We start from the raw sequence: 22,227 nt of genomic DNA on the forward strand, positions 1-22,227 counted from the left end.
CAAAGGTGTTTGTGTAGTATAGTTGAGTTGAGAGGTCAGATTATTGAAATAATAAAACTAACATTTTATTTTTTAAATACATTTTAAAAATAATTTACATTACAGATAACAATGAGAGGATGACATTGCAAGGTGGTGCCANGATAAAGAATTTACGTATTTATTATTGATTAGGAATAATGTATACCATTATTTTTAATTATAGAGTCGGTGTTGGAAGATTTGAAGATTTTATAGTTTCTTTGGGCTGTCACTTGACAGCCTGGCACACTTTTACGATGGTGGATCAAAGTATTTTGGTTTGACTATAGAGCGTGAGAACACGCACACAGTCATAATTATTTTAGTGTGAATAAAAATAGCATCGAAATTACCTAAACTTGACATGCCACGCTAGACGTAAACGCTCTTAATAACCTTAAAAACCTTTACTGTCCAAAATATAACACAGGAAATACGAAAACTCGCGGATTACGCGTCTACAGATATTTCATTTCGCGCGGGCTCATTCACAAATTCACACCGTGGAAAATCACATAAATTATTCAAAGGAAAAGAAGCTTCCATTTTTGTACAGCGAAATAAATATCAAATGAATTACTAAGTTACTGAATGAAGGAGCATCGGGCTCATGACAAAGTTTGCACATTATTTATTAACCGGAGTATCCATTTAACGTTATTTCCAAACTCGTGTTCAAGACAAAATGTTCTCAAGTTTGCGGATCAACTTCTTGGGTAGTTTTTGTCACGATATTGTGAGTTATTTAAACGTTATGTAATGGCTATTGTAATTAAGCTTTTGAAGATGATTACGCTTTTAAAATGTCGGTATAGATACTTATTTAAATTAGTAATTATGAATTCAGATCCGTTGGGGCAGAAAAGTTCTCGGGACCACGGGCCGGAAGACGTAGCGTGGGTAGGGCCCGCACTGGGTGGACTGACGATCTGGTGAAGGTCGTTGGAAGAATCTGAATGCGGGCAGCCCAGGACCGGCCGTTATGGAAGTCCTTGGAGGAGCCCTTTGTCCAGCCTAATGGACATATAATTTGACTGAAACGAACGAAGGATGACATGGTAAAGGCGCTGGACGCAGGCCGCTACCAACCGGGCTATGTTCAGCAGTGGACGTCCTATGGCTTAGATGATGATGAAGAACGAACGATGAATTCAGAGGCTGCAGTCTGAGTCTTAGTTTAAATAATGTAATTTTAAATTACTAAGGCCATACATAGTTCGGTATCCATTCGATTTTACAAAGAGTAGAGTCGACTCAAAAAGTGAATTCCGTCCTTTTACAAGAACAATAAATACGCACACATTCATCGCCATCGGAACTTCATAATCGGGCCATCGTCATAAAAAGTATTGCCTTTCGAAAATATAAAAAAGAACGCGAGCGAGCACAATATCCGACCCGATCGAGTCAGCATTTTTGCTTCCATAAAAACGAACGTCGTTTTAATCCTTTCCGATCCCTTTTTAACACACTTTTAAGAACTTAAGCTGAGCTGTAAAAGTTTAAAACTGTTATCATGGTCGTCCACGCTGGAGGTGTGCATCTTAAGTAAGTCTTATCCGAGCAGTGACAGTTTTGAGCTCAGATTAATGAATAATTTTGAGATTATTTTCATAGCCTACTGAAGAGCTGGGAGAGCGTGATTAACAATTTTTGTTGAAGATAGTCCTTCTACGGCTAGCACGAAAAACTTTCGAGTTCGAATCGTTTGCGTATATTCGAATCATCATCAAAAGATTTATTACAAAAACTACAACAGCGCCCTTGTGAACGTGTCGTAAAGTGAACTTAGTATGAGAAATGGTTGCACGAAACTTAATTTGAGAATCAAAATTGTCACGTTATCGTTTAATTCGAAGGTTGAATTTTGTCGAATACGAAAACGATTCGAAGATGAAAATTGTTCATGAAGTAGAGTTTTTGGCTTTGGCCTTTTTTTCGGACGTGTCCAGCCAAACATTTTCTCGACTAACCTTTCCGTCTTTTGTGACAACCACGCCAGTCGAAAGTCGAGCGCACAAGTAAAGTCATGACGCGATGTTTTTATTGGGAGTTGGGACATGAAGCCACGTGATTACGGCCGAGTATGTAAAATGTGAAAATGAAAATGAAAAATATTTATTTCCAGAATCAAACAATACAATAACTAAAAGACAGACCTCCACACTAGGCATTGCCTGTCCTGTGGAGGAAAGAATAACGATTAACAGGTAAAATTAGTATGGTTAAGCTGAAGTACTGCTATACTACCTCAATCTTCCCGTAAATGTCATAAGAGTTGACACGGGAAAATTAAGCGAACGTCAGGCCTCCCCAACCCGTCCGACCAGCAGCGTGGCGATTGTGTGGCGTGCTAAATCTTCAACTTGCTTCTGGTATATCAGAGAGGGTCGTCCTCCTGCACTCGACTAATTCCAGTTTTCACCATCAATCCCTAATTTTTATGTTACCCCTATGTTATCGTCACTTAAAATTAGGGATTGATGGTGAAGACGGGCATAATCGCCTCGATTTTGATGATGTATTTTTATAGATTTTCTTTGGTTCATAGATAAATCACATGTGTACCCACATTATTACGAGTATTATTATTGAAGCAAAAGTAAATTAGTACAAATTATTTTAATCAAGCCATATAAATCCTGTTGTATTATCATTAAATGAGTGTAAATAAAACTAATGCTCGTAAATTTAAGCTGCAGTATACGAAAGTGCGAGGGCGTCGGTAATCTGCTGATATACGACGTAAAGTTTTTCATTTGTTGTAACCATCCCTTATTTTAATGCAATAAATCCGAATTTGCTGTGATATCACACAAACGGCGAGGGTTGGTACTAAATATGTATAACACGGCACGCTCAGTCATGATAAATTTAAGTTTAATGCTGCGCTTTATTCTGAGCCATAGAAAAAACATTTGATATATTGTATCTAACAAGCACCGTAAAAATTTTTGTTCAAACATCAAAGTTATGTTTTACTAGATCGTCCGTAGGTAGGTACTATACATCATATTTGATTCGTAGGTATATTAGAAATTTGCCCGACCTGAAAAAAATCACACGCTCAAAAATCTTTTACGCTGAAATATAAGATTAAGCCTCGTATACACACCAAATCGAAGTGACATCCCATGCCTTGCAACAAATAGACTGAAATTCTTTCAGCTCAATTTGACACTTCTTTATTGAATACCTACATGTCATTGTCAACTGAAAAAACATTAGATCACTATCTTTCAAAATCGCAAATTAGGTATGGTGCGGACTTAGGTATGCAACGCGAAATATGTTGCCAGCTCTCGCTCCGAAAGTCTCTAAATCTCTGATATACAAATAAATATTAAGTGACATTCTGCTTTATTCGTCCCCTAGTGTTTCCAAGGCTTATGTACACTACGTTTTTGGTAATTACGACATAATACAAGTATTTTCATAGTCACTAATGATCGTTTGATAGCACAAAAGAACTGTTTTTTTGTCGCTATACAAATAGAAAAATGTACTGCTGGATACGAATAGGGGATCGTGTAGTAATAGTTTTTGGGGCAATGTAACCGAGAATACACAGGGGAAACCTTTTTTCGGTGGTGAAATGGTTTGTAGACGCGCCTTCACACTTTCATTCTCTTTTTTGAGTAAATAATAAAATTGGTTCGATAACCACGAAAAAATATAAAAAGTTAATATACATTTATAGAGCCACTTTTCTAAATACATGAACGGTTAACTATATTAAAAACGATAGAAGATGCGAATAAAATTGATATAGTGTTCTTCTTGTCGTGTCGACAACAAACCTACTTACACAGCGTCAGCACAAAACTCCGCCAGGAGAGTGACGTTGTCAGTAAGTAGCCTTCATTAATCTTCCTGCGTGCAGCAATAGTGTTGTGTACTAAGTACACAATACCGAGTATTCATCAAACTTCAACTGTAATACCTAATTGATTAAGTGCATCCTGCTTGATTTAAACTATGTTAATTTTTAAATTAAAATTCGTATCGGTCCGTTGAAATTAAAGCGAGGTGAGCGGTAAATATTGACACTCGCGCGCGAAGAATTGAATTTGTAATTTTACCCCACCCTGGGGGAAAAGTAGGGAACTTACCCCACTACAACGTGGAATCAATTAAAATTCAGTGTGCCTACCATGAGTTTACGTAAGGTGAGTTCGCTAGCGAATACGTCAAAAAATTCTATGAAGGTCTTATTTCTTGAAAGTAGCCACTAGGGGCGCTGCACAATATGTCATACATTTAAATGTAATTTTTTTACGCAGTCGCTAGCGAGCACACCTAACGTAAACTCATGGTAGGCACACTGATGTTTTTGAGAGAAGAGGTGGTAATTCTAGTACGGACCAATGGTTGTTATTTTGTACCCAGAAGTTATTGAAATTAAGGAAACGAATCTTTGATAATTTATTTACTCGTATACTTCTAAAGTCATTATTATGCCCTAAACTAGATACAGACCTGCTTAGTTAAAAGTAACCATGTGGTTATTGTATCTAATGCCTGACTAATTTAATTAAACACAGGTCATTTTCAGAGCTTTGTCCCACAAAAAAAAAACAAATCAAATCAAAAACAATGTATGTAAAACACACGTGACGGAATTCGGGTACATAATGAATAGAGCTTTATCATGCCCGTTTTCCATCAATCTTTAATTTTTAAGTCACCCCTATGGTAACACTTAACAGGAATTTTTGTTTTCATAGGAGTCACTTAAGAATTAGGGATTGATGGTGAATACGGCCATCAGTCAACTCAATTTGCGGGAATGAAAACTAAGTAATTTGTAAAATGTATATCGATTCGTTAAGACTGAAGCGAGGTAGCAGTGAATATTGACACTGGCGGAAGAATTGAATTTGCAATTTTACCCGGTCCTCGGGGACGTGGCCGGGAGCTTGCCACACTTTTACAACAAGGATTTTATTAAAAACTAGCTGACCCGGCGAACTTCGTACCGCCTTAGCGTAGAGATTTTCTTAATATTTTTTTCCGTAAGAACCATCCTTGGACTTCCACAAACATTTAAAAAAAAGAATTATCGAAATCGGTTCAGCCGTTCACACGTGATGCCGTGACAACGCGAAACGGGTTTCATTTTTATATATATAGATATTAAAATCAGGGTGCTTTTGCGAGATGGATACGGTATTAATCAAGTTTGGGGAAGTTTTTTCCTCTTTTCAAGTTGCTGTCCGCTAGGTTAACTTATGATTAAAATATTCATAAACTACTCGACTACTTGGTACACATTTTACTTCCTGGACGTTGCAAGTTCAGCTAAAATATATTTCGCAACGATTAAATAAATTTCAAACCTACTTAGGAAAATCACAAAGCCAGAGGAGAAAAGGGTTTGAAAAAACATTCGTTCGTTTTCGATTAGATGCTAATTATAGTCACGAAAAGCAAAGGTGGAATGTTGAGTTTATCATTATAAAAACTGAAAATAAAAAAAATAAACTTAAAACGAGCTAAGTATCGTTTCATCCACGAAGACGCGCCCCACCAATTTTTGGTCGAGAGAAGCGCGGGGTACGGGGAGTTTGATCCCAGCAATCCGAACGTCATTATTGTAGTGTGCGTGTGCACTCTTAAATAATTTAGCATGTACCGATAACACTCAAACATTAGCTGAAGAATGGTAAGACGCGTCTACGTGGAAGAAACTAGGTATATGTCTTTTGAAATAAATGTCAACCTTAGTTGCTTACTGATATTAATAAAACAAAACTATTTCCTTGTTTGTATTCCAATTCAGAGAAAGGTTTGACCCGTGACTTTCATAGTAAACGCCAAAGTTTTGCTTTATTTGTGAACCATACAATGCAGGGTTGGCAACGGGTTCGAATTACCGGGAATTGTCGCTTCCCAGTACAATTGGAATGATAGTGGTGAAGGCCACTCGTTATGAAGTTAAAACTCGTGTTCGGTTTCAGGTTTTAGAGTTCCCAATAGCTTTTCAATAAACGACGCATAGGTGCAGATTTTTTGTAAAAATAATTTGTCTATGATTTCATTTGAGAACTGACTGTTATTTTTCAATCAAAAGGGGATATATTATGACTATGCCCACAATCCCAACTAATATTATAAATGCGAAAGTAACTCTGTCTGTCTGTCTGTCTGTCTGTTACGCTTTCCCGCTTAAACCTCGCAACCGATTTTGATGAAATTTGGCATAGAGATAGTTTGAGTCCCGGGAAAGAACATAGGATAGTTTTTATCCCGGTTTTTGAAACAGGGACGCGCGCGATAAAGTTTTTCTGTGACAGACAAAATTCCACGCGGGCGAAGCCGCGGGCGGAAAGCTAGTATCATATAACTATGAAAAGAATAACTAAATTTTTGAATAGAGAACATCTCGGAAGAATGTGATATTTTGTATGTCCGAGGATTGCTTCCAGCAATGGACTTGCTGAAATGATGATTATGATGATAATGATAAGGATGATGGTGATAATGAAGATGATGATGATGATGATGATGATGATGATGATGATGATGATGATGATAAAGATGATGATGATGAACCTTTTGTTGCAGTGTTCGCGAGGATGTAGAGCGATGTGCGCGCCGGCCGCAGCGGCGCTAATGCTCGCCGCTCTCGCTGCTCTGCCTTGTCGAGGTGATTACTTTTTTTTTTTTTTCGAAGGGACGCGCACTGGTAGCTTGAGGAGCTTTTCCAGCTTCACCGGGCAGAGTGGCGAGTACAGAAGGTACTCTAGCCGTTTGGCGATCGTCGGTGCGCGTGCCGAAGAGGCCGAGTGTGGGCTTCGCGAAGCGAAGCCCAGGCTCGTCCGCGTCGGTCGCAGACCGACGTTCGCGATCGGGCCGTATCGAGCGCATAAGGCGCCCGATCAGTGGCGAACCCAACTAGAGGGTTGCCCACCGCGGTGTTGGACCAAAGTCCAGCCTACGGCGGGCTCACTCTAGTGGGCCCGATCGAGGGGACTACGGACGCGGCCTGAGGGCGCCATGGTAGGCTCGGACCTCGGCTCAGGCCGTGTCCGGGGGACGGATAGGGGGTGATTACTTTTTTTCATCTTAGAATAAGATAATACACAGCTTAGATAAAAACCGGTGGTATTTGAGTTTATGAGTTGGGAGCTGAAAATTCAGAGCTAATACATGCATGGTCATTTTTTTAAATTCAAGAGTGACGGTTGTTTATTTCTTGAGGGCTTGTTGATAGTGCTAAGTTGTTCAAAATTTTATATTGCCCCTCCCCTCGCATCGCATGTCCACGCGTATTCATTGAAATCTTATAGGATTACATTTCCGATTGCTGTTTAGAAAATGTTTAAACCTAGGAAATGTGTCTAATAATTTACATCACACATTTCCGGGTGTTTTAAGAAATTATACACAATTCCTAGGAATTATGTATACTGACGGATTTCATACATTTCCTGTAACACATTTTTTTTTTTTTTAAAGATTATTACCAATTTGTATTGCCCAAATTACTAATAGTCCCATTAGCCCCTCGTGTTAAGCTAAATAAGCTTGTGTTACGAGTGGGCTCACCACAATAGTCGAGCGGTGGGATTCGAACCCGCGTTCCTCGTATCTCGAGTCGGCCACTCCGACCCCTTCACCGTTCGGCTATCGTGGCTATATACAATAAGTAAAGCTTTTTATTGGTGCCAATGTTAACATAGCATTATTAGTTAATTTATAGAAATAAACTTAACTGTATATTTTTCAAGCCTACAAAGATAAAGTCTTTTGCAGTGTATTTAAAGGACACATACTGAGTTATAGTGCAATAGACAAGTCCACCTGGTACATGATAGCTTATTAATATTTAGGCGACCTAAAAGCAGTGGCCTGCTGTTCCTATACTGCCGTATTTTCAGTGATGTATTCTACTTGAAGTACATACTTAGCTAAAGAAAATTAAGTAGGCGTATTACCTTTACCTACATTTCTTCGAACTCGTCTTATTTTTCCTTTATCGTTGTGGGTCCAATGTCAGATTAATTTTCCCCAGGGGCAATCTTGGCCTTCACTGGTTGAGTTTTATCGACGGTTAAGCTGTAGATCCTACAATACAGGGCTACATAATATACTTAGGAGTTGCAGCGATGGAACGAGTAGTGGGAATAGTCCCGTAAAGATAAGGTGAAATGTATATAAATAACCCACTCCATTTTTTGAAGTCGGTTAATAAAAGAACTTATTAACAAAACTTACGCCCGTATTCACAAACCATGCTTGCTTAAATGAAGCAGCAAATTGAAGGCACAGTGTTGAATAGAGCTCTGTGATTGGTTCATGTGTGTCCCTGTGCGTCCACGCGCACTGTAAGACCTCATAGTATTGTTTGTGAAAACGGGCGATAATATTTCAAGTAGTAGGTACATTCCAACAGCCGTTTCCTAATCCTAAGTCTTCGAACTCCTCCTATGTTCTTCTGATTAATTTCGTTGCGGGTCCAATGACAGTTTAACTTTCCCCGGGACAAACTTGACCTTCACTGGTTGGGTTTTTATTGGCGGTCCAGCTGTAGATCCTGGCTACACAGGAGTTGCAGCGGTGGGAAAGAGAGGTAGGAATAGTCCCGTAATTCTAAGTCTATCTTACGTTAAACCCAAGGAATCGTTCAAAAATGTGACAACTACGTTTTTGCGAAAATATTTTTGTGCGCCAAATTGAGATAGTGGGCCTAAGATGCCAGACATAACGCGGGTTAAAATAGCTTTCGGAGTAAACCAGCTTACTATGACGGCCGTACCCTCATCACGTGTTAGGATCTACAGTTAGTGTCACTGACATTATACAAGGATTAGAAATATTATTTCTTGTCGCATAAAATGTACAACAGTTTGTGATAGTTTGCATGCAGAGCACAATAATTTTATCATAATAGATAAAATAAGCTCTAATGAACTTGAAACACAAATCGGAAGTATTAATATCACTATTTTTTTGATTTATTGTATTCTGAAAACTGAATTCATGCCTTCAAAATTAATTGTAAACTGGTTTACAAGATCCACAATGAATCTTCTGTCAATTGGATTGAACAAACCTAATAATATTGGACCTCGCTTTGTTGATTTCCTTACAAATGAGACGCGATCTTGGTTGTCTACCAATTTCTGAGTAGGCACTCGACATTGTTGTACATAATAGAATTCCTGGTATATTAATTTTATATTTTCAGAGATTTTTTGTATTGAAGAATGCTATCTACTATTAGGATCTGTTGGTTTTCTAAGTTATAAATAGTTTTTTAGAATAACTACAGAAAGTGGGAAGCTACGTTCATAAAAAACCCAAGTCCTAATTCTCCCATCGAACTCTTCCAACAAACGAAAACAAAGAAATTGTGCAACAGATACAAAGTCAGTACGCGCTTTGCGCTCTATTTAAATCCCTCCTCAAATTAAAACATAATAAGGACACTCAGGGATACCAGTTGAGAGCTTCACAAGGACCGAAATTAAATTTGTGAGAGCGCTTGTGTTAATAGGAAAATATTTTTAAATGGCCCATCGTTCCCAGCCCTCCGGGAAGCCTTTATAAACGCGAGCCTAGTATAAACAATTTGAACAACTGGGAATAAATATTTGGAATCGATGCCAAGCGTTTGTTTTTATTAAAAAGTATTCAATCAAAAAGGTATAGGAAACCTTTTCAATTTGCTGATTCATTAGATGAAAGGGTTGGAAAGCTAATGGGACGTAGTGATTTCTTAAAATAAGAAATTAACATAAAAGGTCAAGGTGGGTAAACTTACAAGTAGGATACTAAAGCCGTTAGCGACTCATAAAAACACAGTTTTTGTTCAATTTGTTGTAGAATTTTACTTTGATCTTAAAGTTTGATACGCGCTGATTAAGCAAGATTAAAGTTACCCTCGTTCTTTACTTTCAAAACAAAGAATTAATATTCTAGTATAGTTTCTAGGTCATTAAAGTGGGAGCAGTTCACAAAGAAGCCCTAAATTAAGTTACTTAATTACTCTCCTAAAAACAGTCCCCTGAAAAGGATCTTCCAATTTCCCGATTTTGTCTGGAAACTTTAAATTTACCTTTGTTAAACATTTACCAACCTTTTCTATTTTAGGTACCGATGCCGACACCGCTCCAAGAGTCCCAAAAGAGCAAGAAACAGGCTTCCAACCTACGATTAACGTTATATACCAAATGTTACATACAACGGTACATAACCAGACAAAAGGTCTTAATTACACGAACTTTGAAAATGTTGAAGAGTGTTGTAATAATACTGTAGAATATAAAGATAAAGGTGCTAATGTAGTCAATGATATTGATATGAGGAATAGAAGGAGGAGGCTAGTTAATGTGGGTAGGACAGTAAATGGGGCGCCAAGTGAAGTGAGGGGTCATGAGGTGACGTCAACGACGATGGCGACGAGCCCTCCTCCGGTGATGGAGAGGAGACGAAAGCCTGGAGAGACGGGATCCAGTGCACCACTGCTCAACTATATCTTTGACACGTATTCCAACACACACCAACACAGGAATGGCAAGTAAGTCCACCGTTTTGTGACTACAAAATATATGTTGCAGTCAAAACTCATAATCAGTCAAAACCACTTTTAACTGCAAAAATCAGTCAAAAGTGGTTTTGACTGAGATCAATATTACTTTTGACTGATTTGTCGTCCAGTCAAAAGTGTTTTTTTTACCGATTATGAGTTTTGACTGTAACATAATTTATACAATCCGATCGAGCTAACTGCGCAGTGCGCACCGCGCTGGATTTTTGACAGGTCATATCTTTATTTTTCAATTTATTATATTTTATCTAGCCATTCCAGATTCCTATCGTTAATACAGTTAGATAATACAACGATTTTTTTTGTTCCAATTTGTTTTTTATGATTATCAGTTTCTTTTAATATCTGTTAAATTAATAACTATCTAATTTTACGATAAGTAATTACTTTTATCTCTACAAAACCGCATGTTAACGAAATTATACAGGGTGTTAGGTAAAGGGTATATGAGCCGAAACTAGCCCATGTTAACAAATGCATATAAATGGTATGGTAGAGTCAGAAAAGAAGAACGGTCACGCCCCATACAAAAAAAACCCAGACCCGACAGAAACGAGACATACCTCAGTTTTTTTGTCATGTCTTAATTAGTTAAATTATATATTTTTTATATTCGAAATCTATGAATAACACCAAAATATTACCCTTTGTTTTTGTTTAGGCGTAATACAAAAACTAATACAAAATGCTTATTTATCACCAAAATTGGTAAATGTATGTACCTAAATGTCTATTACAGCTGCTATGGAATGTATCTAGGTGACCTGGAGATACAACCGGATTATACAGGGTGGTTATACATATGGAACGATAAGTGATCTCACTCGATTATTTCTAAACTATACAAGATATTGAAAAATAGTTACTGATTCTGAAAGTGCTTCACGAGCTCTTTCAAATGGTACCAATAATAGGGTACAGATTATGGAAGCTAGCAACATTGAATTTTTGGATTTTGTAACTTATTATTTTTTCCACCCTGTATAATCCGGCTGTATATCCAGGTCACCTAGATACATTCCATAGCAGCTGTAAAAGACATTTAGGTGAATACATTTACCAATTTTGGTGACAAATAGGCATTTTGTAGTAGTTTTTGTATAACGCCTAAACAAAAACAAAGGGTAATATTTTGGTGTTATACATAGATTTCGAATATAAAAAATATATAATTTAACTAATTAAGACATGACAAAAAAACTGAGATATGTCTCGTTTCTGTCGGGCCTGTGTCACAGATGACCGTTCTTCTTTATTATAAAATTTATTTTGTATGAAAATTAATAAATTAAAATGATGACATCAAATTTCTGACTTCACTATACCATTTATATGCCCATGTTAACATGGGATAGTGTCCTGTCATTTACCTAACACCCTGTATAAATCAGTCAGCGTCAAATTGTACGTGACACCGAAAGTAACCAAAAACTCAAATCAACTCTTTGGTCACTTTGGGTGTCACGAACAATTCGACGCTGACTGTACCTAATTTTCAAATAACCGCCTGAGATAATTAAATCTAAGCCAGTAATAATAAGATCTACAAATACAATGTAAGTAAAGCAATAAAATAATGAATTGAATTCAAATGCTTTGTTATGGGCGAATCTTGGAAAATATTTGCAAAACAGGTCAATAGCGGGTCGGCTTCGCACACAAAAGGGTTCGTACAATACAGTAAATAACGCTGAATAACAAGAACTTCTCTTAATTTGATGGATAGATAATCAAGACTGTCTTAGCGCATTAGAATGAGAGGGCCTTCAAATAAAAAAGGGAAAAGACACAGAAGAAGAAAGATAGATGGAAACTTAGGCTGGATTGCACCACCTAACTTTGACCGTAACTATAGGTAACGATAACCGGTGTTTTTTGTATGGAATGTGACAGATTTTGACGTTGGTTAAGGTCAAAGTGAGATGGTGCAACTCAGCCTTAATGATACCTACACACTTAACAAGTATGATTGCAAATTAAGTAAAAAACTGATAAGGAAATTGACACCTGCTTCAGTGCTCATAATAGGGAGAATATTTTGATATGACTGGTATGGTGTACGCTAGTGTACCACGGACATAAAAAAACAGCTCGTTTTATTGTGGAATGTGCATCCTTTCTGAAGGTGCAGAGAATTTGTCTCTTGCTTATTTTTTATTATCATAGCATAGCATTCATAATAATACATATTGCTTAAAGCTTGTAGTATATACAGGGTGTCCCAGAATGGGTGAATCAAACTGCTAGGGGAGGTAGCATTTACTAATGTACTATCCCTAAAAAATATGAAAAAGAAAATAAAGCGCATAAGGACACAATTTTTTTTAAGTGAAAATAAATCAGCTTTGCCTAAGTATCTGGCTATAATTACTGCGTTTGGAGTTTATTTTGTACTTTTTTCTTACTAATACTAATTGTACATGATACTTATAGAGCACTTTATATTAAAAAACCGAAGTCAACATTTTTTTTTTCATATTTTTTAGGGATAGTACATTAGTAGAGCTACCTCCCCTAGCAGTTTGATTCACCCATTCTGAGACACCCTGTACTAAGCAATTTAAAAGACACAGCTCCGTAACAACAGGCATAGAGCGATCTTTCGGCACGTGTAGTAGGTAATGAGAGTCAAGCATAAATTATTGATTAGTTTAGATTGAAATGTTAAACAAGCTTGAACGATCTTACACGAGTACAAACACTTCAAGCAGTGAGTACCATAAAATAACCACTGTTATAATTATTGGTTCATTTTGTGTACGTAGGCCGTGACGTTTTATTATTATTCATAAATACTCGTATTAAAATATTTTTGAAGACAATATTATTCAATTTGGCCAGAGTGCTAGAGACTATTGCATTGCAATATTAAGATGAGTCATTTTATACCTTTATCATCATCATCATCTCAGCCATAGGACGTCCACTGCTGAACATAGGCCTCCCCCAATACTTGCCCGGTTGGTAGAGGCCTGCATCCAGCGCCTTCCTGCTACCTTTATGATGTCGTCGGTCCACCTTGTCATTGGTCAAGATGTCGTTGGTAATTTTATATCAGTGAGAGGTAATTTAGACTAGCTTTAGATCCTGCAATTGGAGTACAACAATTTGCATAATCAATTGCCTGTAGCAGGACTCTGAAACTGATTGTAGATGCAGCCTGGTTCTGCAATATTAATCACACGGATTGTTCGTGACTGCCGCACGCGTACGTTATTGTATGAAACATTTCCTTGTTGAATTTGAAATTTAATGCAAAGATTTAAAATTCAAAATTCATTGGTAACCTAATTAAAGACCAGCTGTTCAGAATAAAACTGTTTCACATTCCTGGAGTCAGTTTACCTACATATGAGTAAAATGACTTCAATGACGTCGGCCGTTTGGTGTAGTGGTAGTGGTTCGAAACGGACTACTATTCCGGAAGTAGCGGGTTCGATTCTCGCACAGTACAAACATTTGTGTGCATGAACATATATTTGTATTGGACTGGGTGTTTTCTATGTACATATAATTATGTATTTACAAAAAAAAAGTATTTAAGTATCTTTATATCCGTTGTCTAGTACCCATAGTACAAGCTTTGCTTAGTTTGGGACTAGAAGCGCAGTGTAAAATGTCCAAGGATATTTATTTATTATTATTTATTAAATCACTCAATCAAAACAAAAAACACCAACTGAATGGAGAATCGCCTCATTTTGTTGTAGTCGGTTAAAAAGATGAACGTAGTTAGAAACTGACAAAGTACTGGTAGAGATGACATTACTGTACGAAATTCATCATTTAGTAATTATGTTTATTTAGTTTTGAAACGAAATTCATAACAACAATTTCAATCAAACACGAATAGATGTTATTTCACGACCTTTTAAGCAGTATTATCATTGGAATTATAATAGTAACAGTCAATTAAAACGGATTTTAAATGCCCTAATTAATTAAATGTTTTAATTACTACAACTAATTATCGTAAGACGAACAATTAGAACACGTTGCGCTAATGAAATTGCGTGGAACGGTTTTGATTCAAAATTTTGGGAGCAGATGTTCGCAAACTTTTGTATTACGTTGTTGTAATTATATGTTAGAATAGCTTTAAATTAAATTAGATGTTCCGAGTTAAACATTTGAAATGCAGCTCAATTTTTAGATTCACATGTTTTTAAACACAAACTCTTAAGCAAATACCCTAGTTAACTTGGGGTGGATTTCACCAATCGTATACTTACTCACGAGTTGAATTTAAACTAATTGTAAGTTAAGAGCGACAGCTCACCGTTATTTAATTTTTACTATTAATATATATATTTAAATAAAAATACTTATAAAAGAATATTTTCTGTAGCTGATGACAAAAGGCATCTTTTTCTTTAGATTTGTGCGCGCTCATATCAATGACAACTCTTAAATTAAGTTCTCATAAATCTCACTTCTTGTAATGTGCAATCTGTGAAATCCAGTCTCAAATTCTTAATTCCAGTGATAACATCAAAATAACATGAAACTAGGTATATTGTGCAATAAGAAATTCAAGTTTGAACCTTTCATCCTCAGAGTCAGTCCTGGAAACAGCATTTATGCAGCAGCAGCACCAGAAATTGAGGCGCTGGTCGGCTCCACAGCACATCTGGATTGCAAAGTGGACGCGCTCCACGATAAACTGGTAATAAGTATGTTCATTTGAACCACTGGCCCTGAAATTAGGGATCAGTACATCCCTGGGACACTAGTAATGGGAATGTACTAAAATGCCTATGGAAAACAATACTCTTCATAATGCAGTCTACAAATCAAACCAGTGAACCCGCCGATATGAGTCGTCGACTTTTGACATGGTGAAGATCCATTATCCCAAACTGATCAAAATATTCACTTTCTCTGTCTGACCAATGGTTGATTGATAGAGAATACCTACTTATTTTCATTCAGTCCGCTATTAGCACAACACCGTTCGAGCAATAAAGTGTAAATGAATAAAATATGCATAGAAAATACCCTTGATACACCTAATTAACTCATCATTTTGTAGGTGTCATGGGTCCGAAGAAAAAGCGACGAACAGCCAATGGACTTGCTGACAACTGGAACTCAGCAGTATACTGCTGATGACAGGTATAAATGATAAATAATTGAAATAATAATTTATCATCATCGTCCTACTGCTGTCCATTATATGCTAGTAACATGAAAACCTAAAGACATTTACTATTATAAGCTAGTACATTTTTCACTGCAGCTTTAATTTCAACATAAATAGATGCAGGTGAAGCTAAAAATTGCTGTGACTTCTTTAGTTTTTTATCACATAACACATTACATCATCATCAGCCTATTATATACCACTGCTGGACATAGGCCTCTCCCGGATGGAGGGTTTTGCCCATAGTCTTTCGTGTCGTGCTTTGCGGGAAAATTGATAATTTTGATGAGCTCTGTTGAGATATTTTGTAAGAGTATTTAAACTATCACGCATTTTATCCTTAGGTATTCAGCAAGATTCATCCCGCCAGACATCTGGCGGTTAGAAGTGAAAGAAGTGAGGCCGTCCGACGCTGCTCATTACGACTGCCAACTGTCAGCGCACCCGCCTCGGACAGCCCGGGTGACTCTACATGTGCCTGGTAAAAAAAATACTAGTCATGGCTTTAAGCTCTATGGTTTATCTCATCATCCTCATTAGGCTAAGTTGCACTACTACTACTTAACCGTTGTAACTAATGCTCTTATTTAATTTGCCCTCTACTTGCTTAGATAAATTGGGGCGATGGCTTGAAGTGGCCTCTGGAAGATTGGAATCATGACAATAGCAACCAATTTTCTCGTATATTAGTGAGACTCATGCTTATGCTGTAGGGCTGGTTTGTACCATCTTACCAACTTACTACTAACTATAAAAAACTTCAAAAATCTGTCAAACTCTAAACCACACCGTTAATTAAACCACTCCGACCGTAGGTTTTTCTTTTTCAGCAGTCAAAAATAATTTTGATTGGCCAAGGATTTTGCCAGTAACTTAACAATTAATTTCAGAGGTGTCAGTACGAATAGTGGACGGTGCGGGAGCAGAGGTGTTGGAGCAAGTCTGCGAGCTGGGGAGTACCGTCGCCCTCCGCTGCGAAGTGAGAGGCTTGAAGATGGAGGGAGGACCCTCGCTTCTGTGGTTCAGGAGGGAAGCGCTCCTGAACGATGACACTACCAGGGGAGGCATCAGGTGAGGCTTTTATTAATAGTAATAACTAATACTAGTTGCATGAAAATCATAGTTTGACAGTAAGTAATTTAAGCTACGAGTCATCATCATCGTCATCTCGGCCATAGGACGTCCACTGCTGAATATCCTCCCCCAATGCTTTCCATGTTGCCCGTTTGGTAGCGGCCTGCGTCCAGCGCTTTCCTGCTACCTTTACGATGTCGTCGGTCCACCTTGTGGGTGGACGTCTCACGCTGCGTTTTCCGGTACGCGGCCTCCACTCCAGAAGTTTGCTGCTACGAGTAATATTGAGAAAAGGGGTTATAAATCTAATGGTTAGATGGATTTGGCCTACACATGTTAGCCAGGTTGGGGAAGTCTTCTCCCCTAGTCGCATCTTACGACACCACGGAAAACTTAATCTACCCTACCAAAACCACACTAAAAATTACAAAACCACACCAAAAAGGCTAAAGATTACAAAAATCCTAATACGAGACTGGTAGAGCGCATGTACGGGATTTTTTTAAATTACAAGTTTTCCTGCTTATAGCAGAGACCGCCAGAATAAATTGTACAATGTGACATCTTTGAGTAATATTTTTTTTTTTTTACATTTTATTACTTGTGTTCCTTTCAACACCTAGATTGTGATCTCATTTGTGAAAACCCACACGATAACGCACTTATGACCTTCGAACATGCTCTAACCATCTTGTTATTTGTCGCAGCGTGCGAACGGAATTCGGCGCGAACGGCGCGAATTCGGTTCTGCGGGTAGCGCGCGTTCGCAATGACGACGCGGGCCGTTACACGTGTAGTGTGGCGCGTGCGCCGCCACCCGCCCCTCCCCCCGCTCATGTTATATTACACGTTATCAAAGGTATGTATATTTTATACTTAAGTATCAATAGTAATTTATTTTACGCTATTACGATGTGTGGCATTCGAGAGAAGTATCTCAACAATGTAAAAACTTGATCGTTAGGTTTACAAGGTTCGGCCAAACCAACGCGTGCAGCTTGCGTGCGCGATGACGATCAGACGTCGTGTATGAATTTGTATCGATGAGTGAGACATCAACGCGTCCTGTCATTGGTCGCGGCGATCTATGCAGCGCGATTTTAAAATGGCAGACTTTTTTCACAGTAATCGTCTGGATTGCGATCGCGGCAGTGTAAACGACTTTGCGCAATGTTTGCCTTCGCGTACGCGTTGGTTTGGCTGAAGCTTTACTTGAGCTACGTTTAGCGGTGTGTCCGGCTAGCCTTAAGATCGGGGTATGGGTTCAATTACCTTAGTTTGTTTTCAAGTTGCAGTCTTTTTAGTCTTGTCGCTGCATAGAAATTTAAGCCTTAAGGTGGTCAATGGTCATGCGTCAATTTTGTTGATGGTACCTACATAATTAACATTACCTTTCTTTGTTGAACAGGAGAGAGCCTTGCCGAGCTGCACCAAGGGGGCAACTCGTGTTCCGCAGCGACCAATCTCTGGCTGCTTGTTATAGTCGCCATTTTACACCGTCACATTTACATTTATTAATAAAATGTTCATATTTCATAACGACTTCTTTTATTTGATACCTGAGCCCCACTAAACCTACTGGAGTTAAGTCGAACCTTAACTTCAAACTCCTCGTGTTCTATTTTCGTTGTATGTCCAATGACAGTTTAACTTTTCCCCGGGACAAACTCGACCTTCACTGGTTGAGATTTATTTGCGGACAAACTGTAGATCAGCTGGAGTTGCAACAGATGGAACGTGAGGTGGGAATAGTCCCTTTTACCTGCGCCCCAGTGTCAATAGTCTATTTCAACTAGGTACATTATGCCACAGTTCAGCTGGATGTGCTGTCGTTAGTACAGACAGTAGCACAGACTCGCTAAAGAGTGCGTAAAAATGTATGACAGACTGTACGTACAGCGCTATTAGCGGTTACTTTTAAGGCTATAAATAGATAACTATGAGTTAGGTATTCGAATGTATTCGACAGCGACTAAAAATGTTTAGCAGTTTCATAGAAAATCGGTACCACGAGTTACAATTTTAACCAATGCCATCGAAAAATACCTTAACTGTAGTAGTAACGTAACTCACTAGCCTAGTGCCGCGTATAGCACTTTAGAGAACTTATTTTTGTAGCAATAATATCATCCTCATTAAAACGGCATAAGATGCCACACTGTTTACCTTCATGAACTGCCTGCACAAACCTTCTATCATGAGTATAAATCCGATGCGCAAAAATTCCTGCTCTCTTTTTGATTGGAAAAATAATCTAAGAATATAATTTTGAATCAAAGTACAATGTTTATCAAAAAGAAGAAGATAATGTAGATTAAAGATAAAAAAAGTAATTACCCAGTAATTAAAAATATTTATAATTATAGTAAGTAATAAAAAATAGTTAATGAGACAAACGGTATGACTAATAATTAATTTGATAATGAAATGAATCATACAGTGATCAATACAATATAGATGACAAATAATACCCTTGAATGGAGACCGCTAGCTATCAGCACCGTCTATTCTGTCTGTGTGTTCTCATACTTGAAGAAACTCTCAATGAATTTTGGCTAGAAACAGATGATCTAGGAGAAAAATGTCCTTATGTCCTATGAAAAATAATTTTATTATTTATAATTTTTTTTATCTTAATTTATTTTATTTTTTTAAATAAAATTACATAATACAAATAATGAACCTACATAGACTAAATATCATTATTTTTTATTTTAAAGGGCACAGAGAGCAAATGTAATTTATATTGTATTATTGTATTGTATAGACGAACACGAAAACTGGTGTCCGTTTTACTAATCGAATAATTTTAAGGTGAAATTAATAAGGTGAAATGCTGGATCATAGAATTTATTTGCAAAAAAGATTCACAGAGTGTAAAAACACTCCTTATGCTTCAACTATACCAATGCGTGCAGCGATCACGGCGCGATCATAGGGAAATGACAGGTCGCATGAACTGTCATGGGTGGCGCGACCTGTCATTGGCCTTTGATCGCGCCGGCGGTGGCGATCTGCACTCGTTGGTGCGGTTGAAGCTTTAGACAAAACACACTTAATTTATTTCATTACCGAATACATCATCTTTCCATCCCTCGTTTCAGGATGTAGCATGATCCACCAGCGAGGCGACATTTCACTGATGGCAGTGCTGGTGAAGGCCTGGACCCTCACGAGGTACCAGACGCCGACTTGGATGCCCTCCACCTGGGCGCTGGTTGCGTCCGCGCCGACTATGACCTCCTTGAATACATTGCTTTGATCGTTAGACAACGTCTGGAAAAAACGTGGTTTATTTAATCACTGACAAAGCAAATGTTGACAATGAAATCCTTGTTTCTGCATTTTGGTTCGGACAGTCTGGAACGTATTGAAAGAAAGAAAAATGTATTATGAAGTCAATAAGCTCTAGCTTCACTTATTCATTTCTTTTGCAGGTGGCTATTCCAACGACCAATTGAAAATTTATGTTTTGTCTATGATATGGCTGATGCTATTTCTGCTTTTGGAAACATGAAAATCGTTAACTTTTCAAGTCTTAGCGATTTTATCAAAATAATAGCTCTGATTGTAAACAAGATCACAAAGTAATCGCAAGATAATAAAGACCATGAGATAAAATTGTATTACTTACCGATCCCTGGTCAAACGCTGAAACCTGTGATAAGAAAACAGCAATGTCAATAAAATATGTTTTTGCAATTCACGAAGGCGAGTGCGCTTTACATGTGTAGTGGCACGCTACTGTTCGTTTTTCATAAGTTTTCATAGGCTGAGTTGCACCACCTAATTTTGACCGTAACTTTAACGATAACCGATGTTTTTTGTATGGATTATGACAGATTTTTTAACGCTTGTCAAAGTTAAAGTAAGATGGTGCAACCCAGCCTAAGACATTACATGACAAAATACTATCATTATATGCATATACACGTACACACACAAGTAAAGCTCACTCGCCTTTGTCAGTTCCAAGAACTTTACCTATTTCTGACATTTTATTAGGAAAGTGGGATATAGTCCAGTCATTATAGTAAGTTCACCTCGGAATTCGAGATACCCAGCTGTAAGTCTGTAAATACGTGTATATTGACACCCTAAAAGTTGTCTCAAAACCTACATATGGTAGGGTGTAAGCAACTATTAAATTTCAAGGTCAACGGTCACAAAAATCGGTTTTTTGCGCTTTTTTTAGAAATATCTCTTTTTCTGTGGGTTTTTTGCTATTTGTATTTATTATCAATATTGTAGAATACTAAATTCTCTACAAATTTTGTTTAAAAACTTTTTTTATACGGTGAACCGTTTTCGAGATAGAGGGCGGAGAGCGCGCGGTCACTGCATCACTTCAGGTCTACTTAAGCGGTTTAGATTTTTCATACAAAAGGATTTTCCCGCTAATTCCTGTGGGAATTTCGGGAATTCCTTGTTGTAACTAAGCTTTGAGTTTACTAAGGTACCTACATGCCAAATTTCAAGCGTCTAACTTCCGTTAAGCGTTTAGATTTTTCATACAAAAGGATTTTCCCGCTAATTCCTGTTCCCGTGGGAATTCCTAAGTATACTATAACCTGCCCAGGTGTATGAAGAATAATTGTACCAAGTTTCGTTAAAATCCGTCGAGTAGTTTTTGTTTCTATAAGGAACATACAGACGGACAGAATTCTATACATGAAATATATTTTCAAAATAACTATCAGGGGGTGATTAGTGATCGATACTGATGCCAAAAATGCAATCAGTAAAATTTTTGTCTGTCTGTCTGTCCGTCTGTATGTTCCTTATAGAAACAAAAACTACTCGACGGATTTTAACGAAACTTGGTACAATTATTCTTCATACACCTGGGCAGGTTATAGTATACTTAGGAATTCCCACGGGAACAGGAATTAGCGGGAAAATCCTTTTGTATGAAAAATCTAAACGCTTAACGGAAGTTAGACGCTTGAAATTTGGCATGTAGGTACCTTAGTAAACTCAAAGCTTAGTTACAACAAGGAATTCCCGAAATTCCCACAGGAATTAGCGGGAAAATCCTTTTGTATGAAAAATCTAAACCGCTTAAGTAGACCTGAAGTGATGCAGTGACCGCGCGCTCTCCGCCCTCTATCTCGAAAACGGTTCACCGTATAAAAAAAGTTTTTAAACAAAATTTGTAGAGAATTTAGTATTCTACAATATTGATAATAAATACAAATAGCAAAAAACCCATAGGAAATGAGATATTTCTAAAAAAAGCGCAAAAAACCGATTTTTGTGACCGTTGACCTTGAAATTTAATAGTTGCTTACACCCTACCATATGTAGGTTTTGAGACAACTTTTAGGGTGTCAATATACAAGTATTTACAGACTTACAGCTGGGTATCTCTAATTCCGAGATTCTTACCTAATTTAAGCTTAAATGACTGGACTAATAGTGAGTACACACAAGA

General features: G+C 37.6%; 1 protein-coding gene across 1 annotated transcript; it reads left to right on the forward strand.

The window, feature by feature from the left end:
- The first annotated feature begins 6,593 nt into the window (after positions 1 to 6,593).
- On the forward strand, positions 6,594 to 18,555 carry LOC114351749 (uncharacterized). Its single transcript, XM_028303053.1, has 8 exons — positions 6,594 to 6,670; positions 10,120 to 10,546; positions 15,134 to 15,242; positions 15,609 to 15,691; positions 16,064 to 16,200; positions 16,610 to 16,790; positions 17,501 to 17,652; positions 18,202 to 18,555. The coding sequence occupies exons 1-8, from the start codon at positions 6,610 to 6,612 to the stop codon at positions 18,309 to 18,311; spliced, it is 1,260 nt and encodes a 419-aa protein (XP_028158854.1). The 5' UTR covers positions 6,594 to 6,609; the 3' UTR covers positions 18,312 to 18,555.
- Positions 18,556 to 22,227: the final 3,672 nt, after the last annotated feature.

This window comes from Ostrinia furnacalis, unplaced genomic scaffold (genome assembly GCF_004193835.3).
Source record: "Ostrinia furnacalis isolate ACB-3 unplaced genomic scaffold, ASM419383v2 OfSCF1172, whole genome shotgun sequence".
In the NCBI taxonomy this organism is placed as follows: Eukaryota; Metazoa; Arthropoda; class Insecta; order Lepidoptera; family Crambidae; genus Ostrinia; species Ostrinia furnacalis.

Bases quoted from the DNA above. Each gene is read 5' to 3' on its own strand.
- LOC114351749 (XM_028303053.1), top strand. From the start codon at position 6,610: ATGTGCGCGCCGGCCGCAGCGGCGCTAATGCTCGCCGCTCTCGCTGCT. The intron at 15,692-16,063 runs GTATAAATGATA...TTTTATCCTTAG, and splicing joins CAGTATACTGCTGATGACAG to GTATTCAGCAAGATTCATCC. The intron at 17,653-18,201 runs GTATGTATATTT...TTTGTTGAACAG, and splicing joins TATATTACACGTTATCAAAG to GAGAGAGCCTTGCCGAGCTG.